At 39.4% G+C, this 27,137-nt stretch overlaps 2 protein-coding genes across 6 annotated transcripts in view; both read right to left on the minus strand.

Moving 5' to 3' along the window:
* LOC129453097 (complement component receptor 1-like protein) overlaps positions 1-18,250 on the minus strand; it is a 42,162-nt gene extending 23,912 nt beyond the window's left edge. Inside the window, exons 1-6 of the mRNA XM_073861856.1 lie at positions 18,091-18,250; positions 17,768-17,947; positions 17,320-17,428; positions 17,153-17,229; positions 14,276-14,467; positions 4,722-4,910 (exon numbers count right to left, since the gene is read on the minus strand). Of these exons, the coding sequence (XP_073717957.1) occupies positions 4,722-4,910; positions 14,276-14,467; positions 17,153-17,229; positions 17,320-17,428; positions 17,768-17,947; positions 18,091-18,157 (814 nt within the window). The 5' untranslated portion in view covers positions 18,158-18,250. The remainder of the gene's footprint in view (positions 1-4,721; positions 4,911-14,275; positions 14,468-17,152; positions 17,230-17,319; positions 17,429-17,767; positions 17,948-18,090) is intronic.
* Positions 18,251-22,904: 4,654 nt separating this feature from the next.
* LOC129452845 (complement factor H) overlaps positions 22,905-27,137 on the minus strand; it is a 115,922-nt gene continuing 111,689 nt past the window's right edge. For all 5 annotated transcript variants that reach the window (XM_073861728.1, XM_073861727.1, XM_073861730.1 and 2 more), the window contains 5 exons: positions 26,953-27,132; positions 26,614-26,790; positions 26,353-26,541; positions 26,158-26,208; positions 22,905-25,227 (listed from right to left, as the gene is read on the minus strand). In XM_073861728.1, coding sequence (XP_073717829.1) covers positions 26,183-26,208; positions 26,353-26,541; positions 26,614-26,790; positions 26,953-27,132 — 572 coding nt within the window. In that variant the 3' untranslated portion in view covers positions 22,905-25,227; positions 26,158-26,182. The remainder of the gene's footprint in view (positions 25,228-26,157; positions 26,209-26,352; positions 26,542-26,613; positions 26,791-26,952; positions 27,133-27,137) is intronic.

Here is a 27,137-nt window from a genome sequence, read left to right on the forward strand (position 1 = left end):
CTTACCTTTTGGTGTAGTTAATGTAGTAGAATAAAAAGCATTACACAGTGAATTCCACAGCAGCTTAGAGCTGTAATCGGGCCTTAAAAGTTAGGCCCGAAATGACCGGAGCCCGACAGAATGCAGCCCGAACCCGAACGTACATTTAGATTGACAGCTTTTTAAAAGCCCGAACCCGATTACAGCCCGACATTATTTAAATGTGCGCACACACACAGCTTTTGTCAAGAATGAGTCATTTACAGAGGTTTTAACATTATTTATTCATGACTAATAATCTACACGCAAACTTGGAAGTTGAAACAAAGAAATAAAATAAGTCATCTGTAACATTGTAACATCTCATTCTAAATAGGCCTATGCAATACACTATAAATAGGCCAATAAAAAATATTATTTCTTAACGAATTAAATTAAGATAATACAGTCTGAATTAAGATGGGTATTTGGCAATGACGAAATTAAGAGAAAGGCTCCGTGGGATTTGCGTCGGCACTTCTCTCCATTACTGCCAACATTAGTCTATATCCTTTGTCTAAATTATGTATTAAAGACTCAATTAATATTTAGTTATACATTGAAAAACCTTTACTCACCAAGATTAGGCTACATGTTTTTGATGAGGAAAATTATTAAATAAATGGCTTCAGCGCGGTCCTGCGCTACTGAACTTGACTGCTCATTTACCTCACAAAGCCGGAGCGGAAGCCCGAGCCCGCCCCGAGCCCGTGTAAAATGTTAGAAATGAAGCCCGAACCCGCCCGAGCCCGTCGGATCTTCAGCTCTACAGCAGCTGCATCAGCGCTGGATACCTGAGGTCATTTTATGTTATAGACCTCAACATGAGCTTTTCCACCCTGTCTGTCATTTCAGAAGTTCTTGAAGTTTAAATAGATTTGATTGGCTGTCAATGGTTTATGGTTCGTCAGTTGAAAATTTTTTTTTCATAAAGTGACCTTAATGATATCGTTCATTGTATCTTTATCGTTATCGTTGTGGTGTGATCTCTGCTATTCTTTTTATTATAAAACCATTTTTAAAACTATAGTTGTTATAATTTATCGTTTTAATGTGAATGGTCCTTTAATCAGACCCGGGACCCGAAGTAATTAAACTAGGACGGGACCTGACTGACCATTTAAAACAGGTCCTGTACTGATCCTGGGTGCTCCCTGAAGACCTTTACTTCCTGTCACAATTGAAGTTTAGAGATAAATAAGACAGCTATCCAGTGGTCGGGATGTAAACTGAAAACGAAACAACTGGCATGCATCTTGTATGATAAAGAAAATTTTATACTGCGTTTTTGAGAATCAATAACGTATTGGCAAACAAAATATCCTGATACATCCATGTATCTATATTTTCTTAAACCCCTAAAACCAATACTCAGGTGAGGGTGATTGTTGATTGGTGGAGGGGAGTTGACTCCCTGACAGATGTTTCATTCTCAGAATGGTACTTGAAGGGGTCATGTCAGTTAATATTTTTGTCTGATATGAATAATTAAAATGGAGAAGAAATAACAAAATGTATTTAATGTATTACAACAATTACAATCTGTTTGCCATACAAATTGTTATCATTCCTACAGGATATTGAATATACAACTCAAGGCACATGAAAAGCTTTTGTATGTTCTGGAACTCATAAAGTTTGACCATTGCTTCATTATACAGACAAATGACAGAGAAAATTCTGTAATTATTTTATTTTTTGACTGATAAGGTCACAACATAAGAACATATTCAACAAAATCATGCAAGACCAAAATTAATTAAGGAAAAATGTTTTGAATTGCTTCACTGTTTATTTGGTGGCTGTGCAGCTTTAGCATTTTTTTTCTTTTTCTTATTCACACTCAGGCAGAGTCATTTTGCCATATAGACACTGTTGTCTAAAGTCAACACTGTTTCTTTTTCGATATTTTCGACTCTTACACACAAAGGTGAGGTAATCCATATGTGGACAGTACATTCTTTCAAATTCCCTTTTTTGCAGTTGTATGTTCCTTTTATCCATTTCCGGCTGAGACGCGTAACACGGTTCTGAAACAAAACCCAACATAATGTAAGAAAACATTTGCATTTAAATTAATGTATTTGGCAGACACTTTTAGCCAAAGTGACTTACAGTAAATTCATGCTTTATATTTTATTTAATGTAAAGTCCAGGTGAATCGAATAGTGTTGCTAACACAATGCTCTACCAAGTTAGCCACAGTAACTTGTTATCTAAATTAATGAATTTCAGTAGTAATGACACGATGACTTAGCCTGGGTTTCCTCATGCTGCCTTGCGCGCAAATGAATTCACGTTGCAAGTCTAGAATGGAAACGATTTTTTTTTGCCCCTGAAATAGGGAGCCTATCACAGAACGGGGAGGGGGCAGCAAGACGATGATGACACATATGCGACACACTGAAGCAGTTTTGTTATTTGTTATAACACGGCAACAGACGCAAAGTTACCTTTTAATGCAGCCATAGATAATGCTTTCAAAACTACTTAGAACACTATTTAAAAAAAGAGCAACTTTTGTTTTATAGGACCAACCTGCTAGGCATCGTCGTCAACGAAGTACAGTTAACTTACAAATCGTAAGTTGTATTTATTAATATCATATTGTCATTATGCCTGTACTGTGGTTGTCACAGTGCCACTAAATTGTGTTGCTTTTCAATATCAATATACAGCTACCAGTTTAGTTGCATAGCTTTCAGCTGTGGGCACACAAACCGATAAAAGTCGTTTACTTTTGAATTGATGTCGCTCTACATACGTCATCTGGTATAATTGAAACGATTGACTATGAGCTACGAACAGACGCATTTGATAGACATTCGTAGCTCCCAATAAACGTCTTTGGGCATTCGTAAACCACGCCTCAAGTACGAGAAAATGACCATATGGTTTCTCTTTTCTCTATTCTCTATGAGACTGCTCTGGTGTTAGCCAGACTAACGATGACTATATTCTTCACCCCAAACCCAATAAGATTGAGAGCAAAACTCCCTTTTTTCAAATGTAGTAGATCAATAGCAAGAAATCAAAAAGGCGATCGGCACTTGTAGAAACCAATACATAAAATTATGTGATACATAAAAAGCTAACCCAAACCCCAAATCTAACCCCAACCCTAAGCGACAATGATTTAAAAATAGATAAAATTACACGAAAAAGAAAGTTGTGCTAGTAACACGAACAACTATTTATAGAAATTTGTGCTGTGTGACACGAAAAAGACATTCGTGATCAATGACACGAAAAAAGTGGAAAATCGTGTCCATGAACACGAAAAAATAAATAAAATATTTTGTGATTACTACCACAAAAAAACTTGAGGTAGGGTTTATATACGATATGCAATACGAATACAACAATGTTTTAACTCTTTCACCGCCATTGACGAGATATCTTATCAATTAAGATAAAACGCTTCGAGATTTTCCGTCTTTCCGCAATACCGCTATTATCCACCAGGTGGCTTCCGCAACTTATACAACCCGGAAGTAGCGCCTCACGTGAAAGAGAAAGAACTCTTTGTATGTTTTAAAGATCGCTCTGCATCTGATCTCTATCAAAAGTCCTTCACAAAAATGGAATTATCTCAGCTTTTTGCTCAAAATTGGGTGTTTTTGAAGAAACCTACTCATGTTTGAGAGGTGATTACAAGAGAACTGTTGAAGGTAGGATGAAACGGGTTTTTTGTTTGAAAGCAGAGGGTCTGTTCTTTCATCTGATATATTGTTTGTTTATATATTTAAAGAAGAACATTTTCTGGAAGGCATTCAACTTTTGTGAAAATCATGAAAAATGCTGGCGCTGGCTGGCAACATTTTTTTAAAACGCTGGCGGGGAAAGAGTTAAGTTTGTAAAATCAATTTGAATAAACATAAAATATATTTAAAAACTGAGATCTTGCATCGCTTTTTACGATAAATGATTAATATGAAGGAACTCAATACTCTATCTGCATTTTTTATGCATTGTACTGCTGCCATGTGATTGGCTGACAATCATGTGACTCAGGGCAGGTTTTCATAATAAAGTGATCAGTACTGGTGTGTCAGTACTTACCTATACATTTAAATTCCCATTCCCATTTGCCTTGTACACAGGTCAAGTGGGGATCACCCTCCATTTTGTATGTAGCAAGGCAGGTGTATTCAACTTTCTCCCCTGACTTGTATTCAGTCTTTCTTTGATCAAGCATGTGTAATGTATCTGCGTTCATATGGTTCATATTTGGCGGTGGCTCACAATTAGGGTTCTCTGAAAAAAAATAACAATGTCAAGAGCAATTACGTCACTTTAGACTTCATTAATGTGCTGTTAATACAGAGATAAAATAATTTCTGGTTGTAAATCTGAGTATTTTAAAAAGTATTAACATATACCGAAATACTAAAAAAAACACCCCATGTTGCCTTACCTACGCATTTAGGAAATGGGCTGCTCCATTCTCCATCTTCCCGGCAGGTGATGTTATCTTTTCCTTGTAAAATCAGCCCTCGTCCAAAACTGCATCTAACTTTTATGTTGTCACGAGGTTTGTATATAACAACCCCTTGATCAGAGCGTCCCCTTACGATCATGTTTGTGAGGTTTGCAACACATGATGGCTCTAATAAGCAAAAACAATCAATCGGTCAATCAATGTAGTGTTTTACATGTGAGCAATTGGCCAGCTTTTTGAAAATTTTTGTTTGTGGCCTTACCTTCACATTTCGGAAAGGGGCTGCTCCATTCTCCATCTGCCTGACAGGTGAGTTCTTTCGGGCCTTTTATAATCAGACCATCTACAAGGCATGACAATTTTACCCGGTGTCCAGGCTTGATCAGACCCTCTTGATTAGGAATTCGATCCACTTTCATGTCTTCCGTGTTGTTTAGTAGACATGCCATCTCTTAAGAAAACAAACTTCATGTGATTAAATTTAACAAATGTCTTAAACTGAATCAAAATTTTCGCGTTTTTTCATGATCGGATAATGAATTCCTGTTTTCGTGTGATTATCAATTATTGGTTACTCAACTGTTTTGTCCTATTTTCTTACCATTGTCACTTCGGTTTAGGGATAGACTTACATAAAATGACTTCCTTACCCAAACCCAACTCTAACCGTAACACCAGGCGACATATAAAAAAATAAATCGGAAAAAATTGTATAAACCAATATATAAAGTGACATTCTAATGCAAGCACCAAATCTAACCCTAAACAGAAGCGACAATGGTTTAAAAATAGGAAAAAGCAGTTGAGTAACCAATACGTGATAATCACACGAACAGGAATTCGTAATAAGATCCCGAAAAAAAATTAAAAAATTACGTGACTATATCACGAAACCCCGTGAGACTGGGTAGCAGCAAAATGAAACATTTCTTATAACACAATTTATGAAAAAGCACCATTCTTGATTTACAAACACAATTTGAGTTATTTTAAAAAACTGTCCAAGCATTATAACGGTAGAAAACAGGGCCCATGACTCTCAAGCCCCCCAAAAAAATCCTTAACAGGTGTAATCCACACATCTCCAGGGCCTTTTGAGGGTTATTGATGGATTTGTAAGAAAAATATCCATATTTAAAACTTTATAAATTATAACAACTAACTTGTTTTCTAGTGTGGACCCTGTTTTCTATTATTATAAAGCTTGGAAGAGCCTGAACATTTACTAAAATAACTCAAATTGTGTTAGTCTAAAGATGATGGACAAATGCATCTAAAATGGCTTGTCCTGAACCATTCCTTTAAAGGTGCAGTGTGTAATTTTTAGAAGGGTCTCTTGACAAAAATGCAAAATAATATACAAAACTATATTATCAGTGGTGTGTAAAGACCTTTTTATATTGAACTATTATGTTTTTATTACCTTAGAATGAGGCGTTTTTATCTACATACACCAAGGGACCCCTTACGTGGAAGTCGCCATTTTGTGTCGCCATGTTTCTACAGAAGCCCTTAACGGACAAACTTTTTTTACTAAGTTGTCTCCGACCATTACATGTTTTTTCCGGTGGTTTCAAAAGTGAGGGGTGAGCAGTGGACTGAGCGGTTGGTTGCAATTCGCAACCTCACCACTAGATGCTGCTAAAATTTACACACTGCACCTTTAATATACTTTTACTGTGACCTAAGCAAGCAATATAAGTGATATCTGTTTTTACTAGGCAAGTAGACAGTTTGCCAGATACTTGCATAATCTCATGCGTAATCAAAGTTTAGTGTTAAGTGAGTGTCTTGAGTGTATTTTGTAAACGTGAGCGTCCCTTTGATCATAAACGGTTTTGACGCGTATGCAGCAGGCACTTATTTTGACAACAAAAGTGATCTCTCGACGCACAGAACACATGTTTTGAGAAAAGGAGCCACACACATGACACTCCGAACACTTATTTTGAATTAGCGCCCCTCGAATGAGCAGTCACGAGCTGCCACTGGTATATAAGCATTTTTTTATCAGGCTCTTATCATTGAAAAAGTTATTAGTCAGTAATTGAAATGCCTTATTTTCACAAATAGCACTTTTGTAATTTCCTTGTAATTTAACAACTCTGACTGTCTGTCTTTCACTGCAAAACCCTCTAAGTGCAGGCAGGCTTTTAAATAAAATAAATAAATCCACTTCTAAGACTTTGTAAATAGTTGCAAAATCACTGAAGAAACTACTAAAATAACTACTACAAACATTGCAAATGATGAAAGGCAGAATGTAAAAATGATGAAACTGAAACAAACATTAGGCGGCGTTGTGGTTCATGTTTGTGCCATACGAGTTGTTCCCTTTCAGTCGGTCACTACGACGTCACGTCGTGACCGACGAATTGGGAACCGCTTCGCGGGTGACCTATCTACTTCGAGAACTATCAGAAACGCCAATGAACTTGGCATGCAGGTATTTGCATAATGCCGGCGCCGCCCCGCCAGGTGCGTATATAAGGCGCAGGTGCATAATACCAAATCAGCTTTATTGCTTCGAAGCCGGCAGACATCTGCTCACGAGAAGCTATTCTAAAACTGATCTTCGTAGATCCTGTTCTGTGAAGGGAAGAAAATAAGATCTCAGCTTGCTGAAGTTGGTTGGGCAAAGACACCTCAGCGGAGGCTCGCAGTGTTTTTTCCACCCTTTCTCTCTCTCTCTCTGTCTCTTTAATTTAGGACTTGAGTTCGAGTGAGTGCGTTTGCCTCTCCCTGTGTGTTTCACCAGCTCGCACAAAAGAGTGATTTCCCTAAAAGAGCAGCACGTTTGAGCTTTGTGTCTTTTTAAAGACAGCCACTCATTCGTGTCACGGTCGGGGTCGTCTTTTTAAAGATGGATTTCCGTCCGTGCTCCGTTTCTGGATGCGGTGTGTTCATCGCCCCCCAGGATGGCCACAAGCGTTGTCTTTCGTGTCTGGGGCTCCAGCACGCAGAGGCAGCGTTGCGTGATAGCTCATGCCCCATCTGTGAGGGCATGACTATGGCGGATTTGCGGAGACGGGTGTCGTTCCTCCGGCAACGGCCCCCGCCTTCCCAGTTTGGTGCTGCTAAGAGCGCAGCTACCAAACTTGCGAAGGATGACCTCCGTATAACGGTGCTGGGTCGGTCTGCTGGTTCGTCCAGTAGCTCCCAGCGCCCTGATCCGTTGCCAGCGGAGGTCCCGATGGAGACGAGCGGCCCGTGTTCTACGGTGTCCTCGCGCTCTGTCGAGCCTCCACCTGACGCGATGTCCACCGTAACGTCGGAGGGGGGGTTGTCAGCCTCAGACGTCGATCCGGATCCGCTCCCGCCTTCGGGCCAGGTTGCGGGTTCTGCGTTCGACCCTGAGATGGCAGCCATGCTCGCTCGGGCGGCGGAGGCGGTCGGCTTGGAGTGGACTAAACCTCCCCCACCTGAACCGTCCCGCCTCGATGATTGGTTCTTTGGGGGGTGCCAGGGCTTCTCAGTCCTCGCCCCCGGTGCCTTTCTTCCCCGAGGTGCATGAAGAGCTGACGCGGTCGTGGAAAACCCTGTTTTCCGCCCGGAACCGGCCGTATCAGCCTTCACCTCTCACCTCTCTCGAGGGTGGAGATGCCAAGGGGTACACTGGTATCCCGTCAGTGGAGCGCCCGGTCGCGATGCAGTTGTGTCCGGCCGGTGTCGCTTCCTCCTGGCGGGACCAGCCTACTCTCCCCTCACGGGCCTGTAAGCAGTCTTCGGCGCGGTCCGGTGCTGCTTACAAGGCTTGTGGGGAGGCAGCCTCTGCCCTGCATGCCATGGCATTGCTGCAGGTTCATCAGGCTAAGGCTCTGAGGGATCTGCACGCGGGAGGTCACGACTCGGCGGAGTTCTCTGAACTACGTGCGGCTACAGATCTGGCGCTTCGTGCGACCAAGGTCACCGCACGCGCCGTCGGGCGTGCGATGTCTACCCTAGTAGTCCAGGAACGCCATCTCTGGCTGTGTCTGGCGGACATGAAGGACGCTGATAAAACCCGGCTCCTGAATGCTCCGGTTTCCCAGACCGGCCTGTTCGGCGAGACGGTCGAGGAGTTTGCGCAGCAATTCTCCGCGGCCAAGAAGCAGACTGAGGCCATCGCTCAGATCATGCCACGTCGGAAGCGTCCTGCGCCTGCCCCATCCACGTCGGCGCCTCAGCCTGCTCCTCGCCGAGGGCGTCCTGCGGCGGCCGCCGCGGTTCCTCCCCGGGGCTCTTATAAGACGCGTGGAACCGGTTGTCAGCAGCCCGCCCCGCCCGCTCAGCCCGCTTCAATGGGTGTTAAAAGAAGATCAAAGCGGCCCTGAGACGGGCGACCTAGAGATGGAGGGGATCGCTCTTCGGGAGATGGTGAAGGCACCACTCCCCCCACCGGAGGAGGGCCGGTTGGGGAATCTTTTGTTTCATTTTTCTGTTCCGCCGACTTTTCAGTCGGCACCCACAAATCCACAAAAAGAGCGAATTCCACTTCCATCTCTAGGTCTTCAGATGAGCTCCGGAGATACGAGAGGGCTCATAACCCCCCCTCGTTCTCCGACTCATCAGAGGAGAACGAGAGCGACGCACAGGCTCATAACCCCACCGCGCTCTCAGCCGGTAGGAGACAGCTACGGGCTCATAACCCATCGTCTCCCTCCTCCTTCGCCAGAGGGTGCATCGAGTGGTGTGAGGTGTCTTCAGCAGAGCCTCCCTTACTCAACCACCCAGCAACGGACTCAGGTGAGTGTTATCACACACAACACTGCTGTCGGTGCGGCCGTTACGCACACACCGGCGATCACCTCCGTTGCGCCCGCCGCGGGTACACCGATCGTGCCTTTAGTCCCTCTCGCACGGTATCTGGGGGCGTGGGAACAGCTTCCCAGCCCGTCGCGTTGGCTTTTACGCACGATTCGTCTCGGCTATGCGATCCAATTTGCCCGGCGTCCCCCCAAATTCTCCGGCGTTCGTTTCACTACGGTAAGAGCTGCCGATGCGCACGTCCTCCGTGCGGAGATCGCTGTCTTATTGGCGAAAGACGCGATCCAGCCGGTCCCTCCAGCCGAGATGAGGTCGGGGTTTTACAGCCCTTACTTTATTGTACCCAAGAAAAGCGGCGGCTTGCGACCGATCTTGGACCTGCGTTCGCTGAACCGTGCACTTCACAGAATGCCGTTCAAAATGCTGACGCCCAAACGCATATTTCCATGCATTCGTCCAAACGATTGGTTCGCATCTATCGACCTGAAGGACGCGTACTTTCACGTATCGATTCTCCCCCGACACAGGCCGTTTCTCCGCTTTGCGTTCGAGGGGCGAGCATACCAGTACAAAGTCCTCCCATTCGGGCTCTCTCTGTCGCCCCGTGTATTCACCAAAGTAGTGGAGGGGGCTTTAAAACCCCTGAGAGAGAGAGGTGTGCGCATTCTCGCGTATCTGGACGATTGGCTAATAATAGCTCAAACACGTCAGACGCTGTGCGATCACAGAGATTTAACTTTAAAACACCTCGCTCGTTTGGGTCTTCGGGTCAACTGGGAAAAGAGCAAGCTTTGCCCCGTGCAGAGAATCTCTTTTCTCGGTATGGAACTGGACTCGATCGATTTGACAGCTCGTCTAACAGAAGCGCGTGTACAGTCGATTCTGACTTGCCTGAATACATTCAAGAGCAAGAGCGCGGTCCCGCTGAAACAATTTCAGAAGCTTTTGGGGCATATGGCAGCAGCCGCAGCTGTAAATCCGCTCGGACTGCTTCATATGCGACCGCTTCAGCATTGGCTTCACGATCGAGTCCCGAGGAGAGCGTGGCTGCGCGGCATTCACCGTGTTATCATTACACCTGCGTGTCGTCGCACTTTCACTCCGTGGTCAGACCGTGCGTTTCTCCGAGCCGGTGTGCCTCTGAGACAGGTCTCCAGGCACGCGAGAGTATGCACAGATGCGTCAGACACGGGGTGGGGGGCCACGTACGATGGGCTTGCGGCTTCGGGGGTCTGGACGACACCCCAGCTGCATTGGCACATAAACTGCCGGGAAATGTGGGCTGTATATCTTGCGCTCGTCCGTTTCAGCAACGAGTTACGGGGCAAAGATGTATTAGTTCGAACAGACAACACTGCGACCGTGGCGTACATCAATCGTCAAGGCGGTTTACGTTCGCGTCACCTGTCGCATCTCGCCCGTCACCTCCTCACTTGGAGTCAGAAGAATTTGAGGTCTCTTCGTGCCATTTACATCCCGGGCACGCTCAATGTAGAGGCGGATGCGCTCTCTCGGGCTGCGCGTCCCGGCGAATGGCGACTCCACCCCATTGCGGTTCAGCAAATTTGGAGACGTTTCGGCAAAGCGCAGATAGATCTGTTTGCTTCCCCAGAGACGACCCATTGTCGCCTGTTCTATTCACTAGCCGACGACTCGCTCGGCGTGGATGCATTGGCACACAGCTGGCCGCGAAACATGCGCAAATACGCGTTCCCTCCGGTGAGCCTCATTGCGCAGACCTTATGCAAAATCCGGGAGGACGAGGAAAGCGTGCTGTTGGTGGCACCGTATTGGACAACCAGGAGTTGGTTTCCAGAACTCTCTCTCCTCGCGACAGCCCCTCCGTGGAAGATTCCCCTGAGGAAGGACCTTCTTTCTCAACAAGAGGGCACATTATGGCACCCGCGCCCCGACCTGTGGAACCTCCATGTGTGGTCTCTGGACGGGGCACGGAGGATATGAGTGATTTACCGCAAGAGGTATCTAACACTATTGCTGCTGCGCGAGCGCCGTCTACGAGACAGGCTTACGCGCTTAAATGGAACCTGTTTGTCGACTGGTGTTCTTCCCGAAGTGAAAACCCCCGAGAATGCCCGATTAGTGTTGTGCTTTTATATCTCCAGCGTCGTTTGGAGAATAGGCTGTCACCATCCACTATTAAAGTCGATATCGCTGCGATATCAGCTCACCATTCACCCGTAAACGGTAGAACAGTGGGTCAGCACGACCTGGTCATTAGATTTCTCAGAGGCGCTCGAAGACTGAATCCTTCGCGTCCCCCCTCTATTCCTCCTTGGGACCTGTCCTTGGTGCTGAAATCACTCCAGGAAGCCCCATTCGAGCCTCTGCATAGTGTGAGTGTTAAGTTTCTTACAATGAAAACTTTAACTCTCCTTGCTTTGGCTTTTGTTAAGAGGATAGGGGATATTCATGCATTTTCGGTCGATGAATCGTGCCTTCAGTTCGGGCCGGCTGCATCCAGCGTAACACTGAGACCCCGGCCCGGCTTTGTGCCCAAAGTTCCCACCACTCCTTTTAGAGATCAAGTGGTGAATCTCCAAGCACTGCCTTTGGAGGAGGCAGAACCAGCCATGGCTTTGTTATGTCCTGTTCGTGCACTACGTGTGTATATAGACAGGACGCAAAGTTTTAGGACCTCAGATCAGCTCTTTGTTTGTTACGGTGGTCAGCAGAAAGGAAAAGCTGTCACCAAGCAGAGGATGTCCCATTGGATTGTGGATACTATAGCCCTTGCATATCAAAAACAGAATGTGCCTTGTCCATTTAATTTACGTGCCCACTCTACACGCAGTGTGGCATCATCTTGGGCACTGGCTCGCGGTTCCTCGCTAACAGATATTTGTAGAGCTGCAGGCTGGGCGACACCTAATACGTTCACAAGATTCTATAGTGTTCGTGTCGAACCGGTTTCCACTCGGGTTCTTTCTACTAACTAGTTAAGAATGCCGAGGGTCGGCTCGTGTGTCGGCTTGGAGCCTCTATTTTGGTGCTGCACATTTGCACCATTATGGAAGGCCATCGGGGCAAAAACGTCTAAAAAACTGTTTTTGCCTCTCCTCCACCGCCCTGATAGCTGGTGTTGCGGAGCATCCGCTGTCAACCTATCACTGATGTATTCTCTGTAAACCTGTGTAGGCTAGGCGTCCACATTTGTCCCCTACGTGGGGTTCATTTGTGTGTATAGTCCGTGGGGTTCTAATCCTCCACGTTTTTCCTTAGCAGAGCCTGCTCTGCACCTCTCAACATACCATGTATTGTTTAGAGACTTTATTTGAGCAACCTGTCGGTTGTTTCATATATTTTTATGTCATCCATTTAACCTTCTTAGGGGATGGCTTCCGCAGTGTTCTAGCTCCGCTCAGTTTAGACGCTTCTCCCAGTTCGCTGCTTCACTATCGTGGGTTAAGGAACAGGTAGTGACCGGCCTTCTGCATTTCGCCTTAGGTTCCGCCCCTTTATGTGGAGGGCGGAGGGCTTTTGCAGGCACTGGAAGGGTTCAGCTGCAGTGGCGTTTTGGTAGGGATTCCCAATTCGTCGGTCACGACGTGACGTCGTAGTGACCGACTGAAAGGGAACGTCTCGGTTACGTATGTAACCCTCGTTCCCTGAAGGAAGGGAACGGAGACGTCACGTCCCGTCGCCACAGTTTGCTGTTCCATTGCTGTTCAGGCCGGGCACTGTTGCTCGGCTTCTCAGCAATAATATAGCTGATTTGGTATTATGCACCCGCGCCCCACATACGCACCTGGCGGGGCGGCGCCGGCATTATGCAAATACCTGCATGCCAAGTTCATTGGCGTTTCTGATAGTTCTCGAAGTAGATAGGTCACCCGCGACGCGGTTCCCAATTCGTCGGTCACGACGTGACGTCTCCGTTCCCTTCCTTCAGGGAACGAGGGTTACATACGTAACCGAGACGTTTTTTTAGGTTCAAGTAAAAGTTCCTTTTTACATGTTGTCCTCCATCTAATTCATCTTTTATACACTTAGATGACAAGTGCACAAAGTCGACTTGGTGTTTAGGGGATTCTGATAATAAAGCAGTATTTCTATATTTTATTAAGATTTATTACACGGCTCTCTGGAATGATTGATTCTGATTGGTCAGTTGAGACATTTGCAGGTTCGTTCTTTTCAAATAATAACCGCTCCAAAGTAATAAAGCATAGCCGGTACTACTTGTACGATTAAAATCGCTCTGCGCCAATAAAGATCAATAAAGATTACTGTTTGGCGCCATCTCGTGACAAACACTGGACAACCACAATTAAGAATGGAAAACTTTGACATTAATTTTAACATGTACGGAAAAAAAACAAAACATTTAAACAGTGGATAGAAGAACGAACAACGACAAGACACAGAGAGCTTACTGAGACTGAACTTGACAAAATACCGTAGAGCATGACAGCTTATTGTCGGGGCTTATTTCCCGATAACTACCGGCTGCCTCTACATTATCCCTTACATAATACATGCCAAAAGCATTCGGTCTGTATCATTATCTAATTTTTGACCGAGGTGCCTTTTAGCGGCTTTTGCATCTGAGCTTAATATAAAATTACAGGAAAAAAAGGAAATTTTTGTATTACGGAAAATTTCTGTAATTTATTGTGCATGTTATTTTAAAGTTTTTTTCCGGCACCCCATCTACCGTAATTATACAGTTTTTACTGATTTTTTTTACAGTGAACATATACAAAACCTTTTATAGACCATTTTGCAAGACGTAAACAACAATGGTCCATAAGAACTTTCTGTTTCGTTTTAAAAAAAAATTATTTAATATTTAAATAACGTTACAGGTATAAAATCTTAGAAATGTTTGTTTAATATTTTGATTCAGTTCTAAATATTCTGTTGGTTGTAGTTTGTATATATTTGTGTAGTGTTAAAAACTGAAACAGGAACTGCATCTGGACCAGTGTTATTAACATTTTGTGAACTTGTTTACATTTTGTTCACATATGGTCTATAGAAATACATTATTTAATTGCAACACAGGTACATTATCACAATAATGATGTTTTGTATTTAATTTGACCTTACCTTCACATTTAGGTATTGGGTGGTTCCAATCTCCATTTGACTGGCAGATAATTTCTTTATGTCCCCTTAAAATGTCCCCTTTATCACATGAAAATTGCAGTCTGTGTCCATGTCTCATAAAATCTCCGTAATCAGGGAGACCTTCCACTTTAATACGACTGTCGGAGGGCAGGTCTAGTGCACAGAACACCTCTAAAGAAACCAAAGTCATTTGTGATAAGAGTTCAAGGCTTGTTTAAATACGTTTCATAGTTAGAGACAACAAGTCGGGCCAAGCAAAACATACACTACCTTTCAAATGTTTAAAGTCACGAAATGAAAACTTAAAAAAAAATTATGTAGGAGTAATTTTTTTCTTATAACACGTTGTGTTTCTCGCTTCATGTGTTAAAGTACTGATCAATCTAAAGGTTATTTAGTGCAGTAACACATTCTGAAGTTTGCCTTCTGATAGTTTTTCAAAATAAAAGTAAATCAGGTTTAAATGTCAGGATCTCCTGTGTGGACGATATAGTATCACTTGTTACATTTGTCCCGCTGCTAATACTGTTGCAATATGTTGAAAATGTATATTTTTCTAATTTGATTTAAAGGCGGAGTCCACGATGTTTGAAAAACGCTTTGGAAACGGAGACGGGCCGACTACCAAAACACACTTATAGCCAATCAGCAGTAAGGAGCGTGTCTACTAACCGACATACTGTACTTGCCGGGTTGCGTATGTGTGGGGCGGGTCTATCAACAGAAGGTCCAGATTCTATTGGGGTAGGGGCGTGTTTGTTTAGGTGATTTCAAATATCAAGATTGGCTTTCAAACATCGTGGACTCCGCCTTTAATAAAATTTTCATAGTGTTTTCCCAACAATTCAGGTTTGTACTGTCAAATTGCTTTTGGAAGATTTGATGAAACTACACTTTTAAATGTAACTTCATTATTTTTTTGCAAAGATAAACAACAAAATATGTTTGCAGTTACATATTAAAGGCGGGGTGCATGTTTTTAGAAAAAACTTTGGAAAAGGGAGTCGGTCTGAGTACCAAAACTCACTTGTAGCCAATCAGCAGTAAGGGGCATGTCTACCGACATCGTTGGCCGGGGTGTGTATGTGTGGGGCGGGTCTATCAAGATCCAGATTTTATTTGGGTAGGGGCGTGTTTGTTTAGGTGATTTAAAATATCAACATTGGCTTTCAGAGATCATGCCCTATGTTTATTTAAAAAAAGTGTAACACAAAAATCTATCTTGCTCTGTTGTATTACTTTTGACCCACCTGTGTGTTACTTTCGTCCCAGCTGACAGGGTCAAAAGTAACAATGCGCTACTTATGATTAAAATGAAATTATACTGAAGTCGTTTACCATTTGTTCAAAATCTCCTATATCTCTGTCTAAAACATTACATTTTCAAATTACGTTTTTCTGAAAAATTGTAGTTTTGCTCCTTTCTTACTTTCTTAAGTAAAGTTATAAATTATTTTGGAATTTGTGTTACTCCATAGTTTTGATGAGATTAGTATTATTCTTAACGGTGAGAAAAATGATTGCAGAATGAGTAAGTGATGCTAAATATGTGAACCCTTAAAGGAAAACACCACCGTTTTTCAATATTTTACTATGTTCTTACCTCAACTTAGATGAATTAATACATACCTATCTTTTTACAATGCATGTGCTTTTAATCTTTGTACAGCACTTCTTGAATGTATTAGCATTTAGCCTAGCCCCATTCATTCCTATGGCTCCAAACAAATGTTTTATTTTGTGCCACCATACTTACTCATGTAACTACTCATATAACAGTCTTTAAATAGGAAAAACATGGAAATGTTTTGTGGCTTATAAATTCATCCCTGTATGGATCCTAAGGAATGAATGGGGCTAGGCTAAATGCTAACACATCCACAACACGCTGTTCAAAGATTAAGTGCACGCATTGAAAAAAGTAAGGTATGTATTAATTTGTCTAAGTTGAGGGAAGAACATAGTAAAATATTGAAAAACGTGGTGTTTTCCTTTAAAGTGTAGCATTATCAAAAAAGTTATTTGAAAGAATGAAACAATGTCTAAAATTAAGACATATTTGGAACATGTTAATTGTAGGCTATACCGTCAGGGCCGGCCCGAGGCATAAGCGAACTAAGCGGCTGCTTAGAGCCCCATGGCCACCAAGGGGCCCCCAATCGTTTTTTTTTTTTACAATTAAATAACTTATACAAGTAATATAAGTGAATGAATATATGTGTCATACTGTAGTCCATTAATATACATTTGAGGAATAGAGGACTAAAAAACAACGTAACGTTTTTATGCTGTGCCGTTTGTAAATCGTCCTCTGTCTGTGTGCGCACGCTCTTAAGTGCACTCAGTAGTGCACACAAGTGGAGACGCGTTTCAGCAAAGCAAAAAAGAGCAAGCGAGCATAAAATCTTTCCGTTCTTGACAGGGCACATACAAACAAAATGATCTCCACAGTACTCTTTTTCCAATAAAACATTTGTTTATGTCTTAGGTTTATGTATAGATTAGGCAGAAACCAGGTCTGTGCTTCTCTTAAAGAGACAGTAACCCAATTAACCTACTTCAGTCTTTGTCATTAATGTTAATGAAACAATTCCAGACAACAAGAAAATCACTTTTGTAGCTCTAAAAAATAATAATTGTATTTAATTCATACAATAAAGACAGTGTTATGATTCATTTGATTTGATTTCTGATGCTAATGCTAATTTTAAACCTTACTTAATGTGCAACTTTGTTATTTTTATAAATGTTTGTAATTTCTTTATTTTTTTATTAAAAAATGTGGTGGGAGGGGGGCCCCCAAACAAATTCTGCTTAGGGCCCCTAACTGGCTACCATTATGAACTACATCCATACCTTCACACTCGGGTAACGTATTGTCCCATCCGCCGGGCCGACACGTTCTGGTATCAATTCGACTCATCATCTGGTAACTTGAAAACAAAATATGTTTTGATGCTAAAATAACTTTCAATATATTCTGTACAGTCTGTGTTTCTGTACAGTTTGTGTTACATGCTCACCCAGGGTTGCAGGTGTACTTGATGGTTGTTCCTACAACAAAGCTCTTACCATCACCCTGAATTTTGTATTGGCCGTTTTGTATATCTGTAGGCTGCTCACAGCGTTTGGCTAATGGTGATTAAAATAGAAGAGATTTCGAGTTATAATTCAACCTTTGAAATTTAATGAAATAACGTTTCAGTTTCAATTTTATTTCTATAGGGATTTTCACCACTAGCAAGCAGCTTTTCAGTAAATACAAATAAAATCGTCCTGATTACTGATCACATAAATTTTACTAAATTAAAAAATAATTTTACAGAGAACAAATCCATAAGACAGGCTTACAACTTTAAAAAAGTAACAAGCAGCACATTCGTTTTAAAGACTAATAATTGTGATATGTAGGTGTACATGGTGTAAAACATATAAACTTTAGAATAACATTTAGTGTCACTTTATACTCACGTGTACATTCTACCTCACGCATTTTAGCCCATTTGTTTGCAGCACACACATAGACGATTTTCCGGGGGGAGGCGTAGCCACTTTCACAGCTGTACTCTACTTTATCCCCGCCGCTGTAGTTGGTTTTAACAAAGTTAGGAGAAACTTGAGCATTTTCTACTTTTGGGGGCTCAGGACAGACTGTCATACAAATAGAGAGAGACACATCAGATAGTGGCAGGTTTATGCCTTTGTCAGTGCTTAAACAATTCATCTTTAGTAAGCTTAATATCTTTTTGTAATTGTGTAATTTATTAAATTGAACTTGAAAGAAAAGTCCTTACCTGTCTGTGTCGTAACATCAATATTGAAGCATATCCATAGGGATAAAATAGCTAGACTTGATCTCATCTTCTCTAACTGTTAGTTAACCCACACTGGGAGATGAAGAAATACACCAAACAAAGTCTTTAACAAAGTTAATATTTGCCAGTTCTGGGCAGGACTTCTCTATGTGCGATGTTTCTTTGGAACCACATGGGAGGATTAATAAAACACATTTTTAAAGTGTAAAAAAAGTCTTTCAAGCATCAAGAAAATATTAACTACATGTGGTATTCACAAAGAGTGAACTTAATCATTTAAGTTACATATAGTATAAAGTAGACTTAACTCTGATTTGCAATTAAAATGCTGTTTTCTAGAAGTTTCTTATCACCAACACTTGAAAGCTTTTTTTAAACTCCCATAGGATTTATAGATCAACATAAATAGTGTTCATGTCAGCAAATTGTATCACTGCTAAGCAAATACTGTGTGTAAACATAAAGTGCTCTTTGTATGGGAAGCTCAAACACAAATAAGTTAGAACAAGTGTACTTTTATAGGGCAAAGCAAATCCGAAATAACAGAATATGACATCTAATAATCTAGTGATTGATTACTATTATCAACATTATACCAAATTAGAGAAAAATACAAAATTCAGATAGGAATAAAAAATGAGAGATTCAATTCTGAGTTTTATCATGTCAGTGAACTGTGATGCAATTTGTTTAGGTCAAGGGTTTTTAACCCTTACAGAACAGACCCCCACCACATCGACCTTGTTTAAACTGTAAAAAATCCAACTTCAGAATGTTCTTTCAGCAAAGATATTTAAGTAACTTGAACAAAGATTTTTTGTTGAAGGAGATCAATTCATTATTTTGTGTTCACTGAATGAAATGAGCATAATCATCCAGCTAACAAATATTTTTTTTCAATTTTCAGTTTTTGTCCAATTAGTTTGCCAAACTGAGTAATCTGAACAAACAATTTAAAAAGAAACAATGGTCGGAATGGTTCCCAGCATGCATTGCGAGATGTTCACTTCTTTGGTAAATATTTACTAAAAAAGATGACTGTTTTAATGTTTTCTGGATTTATTCATGTTGTTTATGTTGTTAATGTTAGTTATATGTTGTAGTTAGAGTTATTTTAAAAGAATAATGTTTGTTCATTGTTACCATGATTGAGAAGTGTGTGTTCAGTGAAGAGGATGGCACAGTGGGTTAGCGCGCATCATTGTTGCGTCACAGCAAAAAGGTCTCTGGTTCAATGCTTACTTGAACTGTCAAATCTTGTTTTAGTGGTTTTGTTTTGCATAACAGGCAAGTTCATATGGATTTAAATAAATAAATTATATTTATCAGAGCATAGTGTGTAACTTATCTGACATTATTTTTTTTCCCTTTTGGCCAACAAGAAAATTTAATTAATACATTTTATTTCAATTTGACCCAACAAGCTATGTTTAATCAAGAGACAATATTTAATTGACAGAACACTCTATTTTTAGTTCAGTCTACATGCTGGGGTAGTCAGCACAACACAAAAAAGTTTGTTTCCCCAACTTAAATTGGGCCAACTAACAATTTGAGGTGCAACGGGTCACTAGAAATTTTTATGTTGGAGAGGCATATTTTTTTTTTACAGTGAACTGAACAACAGTACTAAATATTAGCATTTTCATAATTTTTTGCGCTTTTGAGAATGGATACATATAACGTCTCAGTGTTGTCATAAGGTTGTGAAAATGGTTACACTTTAGGGGTGTTTAGACTGACATGACACCTTCATAATCATGACGTGACACGTGTCATAAACATGATGGAGATTTTATGCATGTTTATGACAAGTGTCATTAATTGTCATTTGTTAAATTATGTCATTTTTAATCAAAGATGACATTGTGTGAGATGTCTTTGTTATGACAATTATGACATTAACCAATACATCATAACTTGTCATGGCAACTTGACATTACCAAGACAACATAACTGGCCACTTTTTACCAGTGATACAAATTGAATTAAGTGTTAATAGTCTGTCATATAGTTTTATAACAGTGTCATGAATATTTTTCTTGACCTCAACTACAGTGGTACAAATATAATTTTTCATTAAAATGTCATTAAGTGTTGATACTCTGTCAAATAGTTTTATAACAGCGTCATGAATATTTTTCTTGACCTCGACTACAGTGGTACAAATATAATTTGTCATTAAAATGTCATTAAGTGTTAATACTCTGTCATATAGTTTTATAACAGTGTCATGAATATTTTTCTTGACCTCAACTACAGTGATACAAATATAATTTGTCATTAAAATGCCATTAACTGTTAATACTCTGTCAAATAATAATTAAAATTGATAAAATTATATTTTATTGCATTTGGAGACCGATTCACCTAAAATTAAATGAAAACAGGACAATATTGGGTTAAGCCATGCAGCGTTGGGTCCATATCGCTGCAAAGTTAATTACATTAAATTAAATTAATTAAATGTTTTGTTAATTTTTTCTTCGATGTCAGAAAATTTCAAAATCTTTTGTGTGAGGAAGAACAAGTTCTGTTAGTTGTCAGTTTTTTATGTATTGTGCACATATATAAAGTTAATTATAATCTGTTGCATTTTGTTATTTTGTTATAAGATATTTAAAATTATTTGACATAGCATTAACACTTAATGATAATGATGACAGTTTAATGTAATGTTAAAGCTTTAAGATTACAGGTAGTTTCTTAAGCTTAATAATTATTCTGCTCATGTTTATGACAGATTTATGACAAGTTATAATGTATTGGTTAAAATCAAGTTGTCATAACAAAGACATTTCAAACAATGTCATCTTTGCATTAAAAATGACATAATTGAATAGTTGTCATAAAATCTCCTTCATGTTCATGACACGTGTCATGTCATGATTATAAAGGTGTCATGTCAGTTTTATAAAACACCCCTTCAAGTAGAGTTACCCTAAAAATAGTTAGTTAACACATTGTGCACACTGGATAAGACAATTAGCAGACCTTTAAAACCTACAAAGCCTTTTACAGTGCTTGAATTTAATTATTCTGCATGTGGTTTTTTGTTTGAGTTTCCAATAATGTTTATTTGGGAACTCATATGATGTCTGATATGCGTTGTCTTTTATAATCATTAATGTGTAAAGAGTATCAGCATTTTAAACTATGCATGATTTAATGTCAACAATATTCTTACTGAAGAATTACATGATGTACCATTTTTAAAGATGAGGCCAAAATGAAAGATTAAGTGGATTTAAATGTTGTTTGGTCAAAGTAATCATGTGATGCTAAATTTGGCCGTTGGTTCCCTCTGCCGGCATTTGTTTATATTACATATACACCGATCAGCCATAACATTATGACCACCTGCCTAATATTGTGCAGGTCCCACTTGTAACCACCAAAACAGCCCTGACCCTTGACTGCCCATGACCCTGTTGCCAGTTCACCACTTTTCCTTCCCACTTTCATCAGCAGAGGTCCTGGTTGAGCTCTGATTTGAAAAGCTTTGAGTAATGAATCTTTATCTAAAACAATTGTGCTAAAAGCTTTGCTGGTTCAAGAAAGCTTCACTTTGCCATCACTGCGCAACATAACAAACAAAACAGGCAAACAAAACAAAGCAATGACTTTATAACAATAACACTCTCGGCAACAAACGAATCATCAACCGAACTTGACTTTTTTCTTTTTTTCAGTAAAAATATCTAAAAATTCTTAAATTAAGATGTATTTTCTTGATAAGCATAAGAAAAATCTTCTTAATTTAAGTGTTTATAAAAAAGTAAACTTATTCCAAGACAATTTTTCTTATTCCATTGGCAGATTTTTTTTGCTTGTTTTAAGCAGTATTTACTTAAAGCTTGTCTTGAGATGCAGGTGTGCATCTTAAGACAAAAGGTGTGCATCTCAAGACAAAACAACGACAACAAAATATGTTACAATTAAATAGGATTAAAGCAGCTTAAAAATTTTAGCAAAAAGCTTTCTGTGGAAGAATTTAGTTAGAGATCAGATTCAGAATGATTATCAAAACATACACAGAGTTTAAAAATAGTAAATAACGTTCTGGCTTCAGTTTTTCTTTTCATAAATTGAGTAAGTGCCCCATCTGGCAGATAATCGCAGATTAACATAAAAATTCATCAGGAACACTTTTTTATGCAAATGTTTTCTCTTAATTGACGAGATAACTCGTCAGTGGCAGGAAAAGATTTAAAAACTACACTTTTGTACCTAAGATGAGGTGCATATTGGTACCTCAAAGATACACATTGGTCCCTAAAAGGTACATTTTAGGGTTGTTTCCCAGACAGGGATTAGTTTAAGACAAGGCCTCAGTTTAATTAGGAAATACAACTAGTTTTAACAAACATGTCTTACTAAAAACATTACTTGTGTGCATTCTGAGGCAAAACAAAGGGCACTGATGTATTTTAAGATTATATGTCAGTGCAAGTTGTTTTCAGTTTGGACAGTGCTTACATTTATAGTCTAGGATTAGTCTAATCCCTGTCTGCGAAACCGCCCTTTATGACCTTTATAAAAGGTACCGTCCCATTGACAACATTTGTACCTTATTTTCTAAGACTTGTGATCCAATTGACGAAAACACATCTTAATATCAGGTGTAAACAGCCTCTTGGATTTGATAATATATGCATGGCGCTTGCTTGTAGAAGTTTAATACTTAGTTAAAATAATCGTAATGCAGCTATGGAAATGAATCTTGTGAAAAAGCATCCGTGGTGTATATAAAATTGGAGAAGGTAGCTGAATGCTAAAAAAACTCACTGTAATAGTTTGTATATGAAGCTTTATTCTGAAGCAAAAAATATAAGCATGAATTTCAAAAAGATGATATTTAATAATTTCATAAGCTCGTAGACTGAAGCAACGTTGATCACGAATGTGTTTGTTTGTGTGTCTGTCCATCTTCATGCTCTGAATACATCACAGATCTTTAGGTCTGAACACAGGAGACAATCATACATCATAAATATATCATAACTAGTGCTGGGCGGTTGAACAAAAATTTATATCAAGGTATTTGTTAAAATTATGCTGGTTTCACAGTACACTGCAAAAAATGACTCTCTTACATAATATTTTTATCTTGTTTTTTAGTAGAAATATTTAAAAATTCTCAAATCAAGATGTTTTTCCTGACGAGCAAAATGACCCAAGAAAATAAGTCTAGTTTTTAGACAAAATGTATCAAATTTAAGTGAATTTGTGGATAAAACAAGCAAAAAAATCTGCCAATGGGGTAAGCAAAAAATCTTGAACATTTTTCTTAAACACTAAATTCAAGAAAAAACCCATTGGCAGATTTAGCACAAAATCACTTAAATTTGATATTTTTGCTCTAAAAACTAGACTTATTTTCTTGGTCGTTTTGGTCGTCAAGAAAAATCATCTAAATTTAAGAATATTTAGATATTTTTACTGAAAACAAAACAAAAATACTAAGAATTTTTTTCTTGAAAATAATTTTTTGCAGTGTATGAGGTATATTTTTTCATGCATGACTGGGTGTTAACCCCATTTTTACTGACTGAAAGATGCAATACTACTTTATTAAACTACATTATACCCAGTGTTATAACCAGTGTTATACAGTTAGCATATTGTAATGAGATTACAATTCCACACGCCTAAATCTGCAACTGCATACGGTCTGGGATCGCAATCTTCTCGTCTTTCAAGAAGAAAGATGATGTTCCATATTTGCAGGTCGCACATGCGCGAGTACTTGTAAAAAAAATGCTTGCCCTAAGTTACTAGCACTTACAGCTGTAAACTAACCACAGTGTAAAGGGACCCCTCTCTAGCAATGTCGCTCCACGTTTTAGGGGTATATTAAAAAGTTAAATTAACAAAAATAAAAACCGGTATTCTGTATGAACTGGTAAACCATCCAGCACTAATCATAACAGCTTGCTAGATATAGATACTGACACTTGAGGAAAATGTTTAACTTCTGTTTGCATGACAAAAACTAATTTGCAAAGTTTGAAACATCAAATTGCAGGTTGTAGTTCTAAACTTGTAGGTTCGGGAGGAGCCTAAACATTCAGGCCTGTCAATCATCATTATGAGCGTATATAAGGCAGCCTTCAAGCCTCCGTGTCCAGGTACAATTTTTACGGCATCCCTCCTCCTCCCCATCTCCTCCTTCTCTTCCTCTGTGCAGTTCTGCTGTAGGGGGGTTGAACTTGAGGCCCGAGTCCTGATCTCAGGTTCGCTCTCTCTGAAGGTTCAGAGCTCCTTTCGAGGACAGCAAGCCAAGTTTGTTTAGCATTAATCATTAAGATCAGAATGCGCAGGCGAACTAGTGAAGTATATGTCCTTTTCTAAGCAAAACGTGTATTAGAAATTCTAAATCAATACATTGCTTTATGTGAATGAGTAAGCAGAATGATTTTTACTAGGCTGTCAAAAGATTAATTGCAAATAATCGCATACAAAATAAAAGCATTTTGCATAATTGATGTGTGTAATCATATATATAAAATCAATTATTTTTAATTCATACATTTATTTGTGTATTTATATATACATTATATATACACAAAGTTCACACACACATATATTATGCAAACACAAACCTGAGGTTGCGTGCACCTAGTGTGCAAGAGATTTGAAAAATGGCTATTTTTGCTTATAACTACTGAAAACTTGAGTCTAAAATTATGAAGTGCTATTGTTAGATTCCTTGTGGCATGCCGAGTCAAACGAAACCAAAAGGATTTCGGTCGGCAATTTTGGGTGTCGGCCATTTTGAATTTTCTCATCAAGTTAAGTATTTCACAAACGCAATGGCGTATCGCTAAAATGTGGTATGGTTCATCAGCGACATGTCCTGAAAGCACCTGCAAACCTGTGAAGATGTAAAGAATTTAATAAAATGTTTATAACATTTGATTTAACTGTAATACTTTCGTAAGACTTCACTCTATTGATTCCTTGGTTCAGCTGAGCCCGACGGTACCAAAAATGTCAGAGTCAAACCTACTTCCTGTCCGCCATTTTGAATTACATAGCATACCAACTTTTTCAAACTCCTCCAACAGGGTTCGTTTGATTGGCTTGAATTTTGGTACGCACCATCTAGAGACACTTCAGACAAAAAGTTAAGAAAAGTGAATTTCTAATACAAGATGGCTTTGAAAAGTATGTACTTTACATATTATGCAAACACAAACTTATATTTTGTATATAATTAATCGCAATTAATCTTTTGACAGCCCTAATTTTACATAATTTTAAAGAAAAAACTCTAGACTACTAGATCCTGTTTTGTGATAAACACAGTGTTATGAGACTTTTGTCATTATTATTATGTTTTTAAACAACTGAAAAAAGCACAAATTTCAGTGCTGGCCAAAACTGCTCAAGGATGCCAAATCCCTATAGTCACGTAATTTTTTTTATGCCTTTTCGTGATACTGTCACAAATTTCCGCATTTTTTCGTGGTCGTATCGCGAGTTTCTGTTTGTGTGTCGTTGTCACGTGTTGGTTGCTCAACTGTTTTGTCCTATTTTCTTACCATTGTCGCTTCGGTTAAGGGTTAGATTTACATAAAATGACATCCTTACTCAAACCCAACTCTAACCCTAACGCCAGGCGACAATGGTTTAAAAGGCATAAAATATAAAAAAATAAATCAGATAAAACAATATAAACCAATACACAAACACCAAATCTAACCCTAAACCGAAGCGAAATTGGTTTGAAAATAGGAAAAAGCAGCTGAGTAACCAATACGTGACAATGACACACAAACAGAAATTCGTGATACGATCACAAAAAAAAAAACGCGGAAATTCGTGACAGTATCACGAAAAAAAATTTAAAAAATTACGTGACTATGGGTACATCATTTTGTGAGACTGGGTAGCATAAAACATTGCTAACTTTAAAATATCATTTCATTATGCTAGTACTCATTTTAAATGAAATCTGATCAGTGTAACTTTCGTTACATTAAATAATAAAACAATATAACATTAGCTAAAATTCACTGTGAACTTTCATGGATGCATTACCTCATTGTTTCCTCTTTAGTTTTTATCAATCACGCTTGTTTCTTACTGTACCTAAATAAAATAATAAAAATACTTATTAAGGTAATATCAAACTCACTACATTAAAAACAACATTTCCAAGTGTTCATAAACAGTAAAAGTGTTACATTTGATTAGATGGATAAACTATTAAACTCATGAGGAAACTATACTTACATTTACTCTCAATTTTTAACTCCCCATCTTTGCACCATGCTTTTGAATGAGAATGTCCCAAAGAACCTCCGACGTTCCATCCATCATTACAGTGAAGTTTGAAGTCGTTGTCACTGTGCCTCATGTGGTCATCTTGGACGGGTTTTATATTGTGCTCCTTGCAAATTTCAGGTGTAATTTTGCAAGGCTCTACGAGAGACAAAGACACACAGTGTAAAACTTATAACGAGATTCGGAATAATCTGCAAACAGACGACTTACTCAGACATGCTGGAGGGGTCTCCCATTTCCCATTCAGACACCTGTAATATCTCTGTTGTTTGTTTAGTTCGAAATAAGGCTGGCAAGAGTACGATACCGATGTGACAACTTCACCCGTCTTCTGCTCAACTTTAAAGTCTCCATGTTCAATCATAGGTGGTGCAGGACAAATGCCGCCTGAACACCATATAACACCATCAAACACATGCATGTCCATTTAAAACAATATTCTATACTTTATAAATATTACATAAGATCTCAGAGTCATTGACTATTTTATATATATATACAGCATATATCATATGTTAACGTTATTTTTAACATTTTGTGAGAACTCACTTGTGCAGTCAAACGTGCCGTCCCATTTTCCATCTTTACAAATCAAGACTCCGTTTGGTTTTTTATCATACGGTTTATCACACTTGTATCTCAAAACTTCAAGGTTATTGAATGTCTTTTTCTCATCTAACAGGGTCACAAACGGCAAGTTCATTGTTGGTTTGGTACATTGACCTCTTTCTGTA

The sequence above is a fragment of the Misgurnus anguillicaudatus genome, chromosome 23, assembly GCF_027580225.2.
Source record: "Misgurnus anguillicaudatus chromosome 23, ASM2758022v2, whole genome shotgun sequence".
Taxonomy (NCBI): Eukaryota; Metazoa; Chordata; class Actinopteri; order Cypriniformes; family Cobitidae; genus Misgurnus; species Misgurnus anguillicaudatus.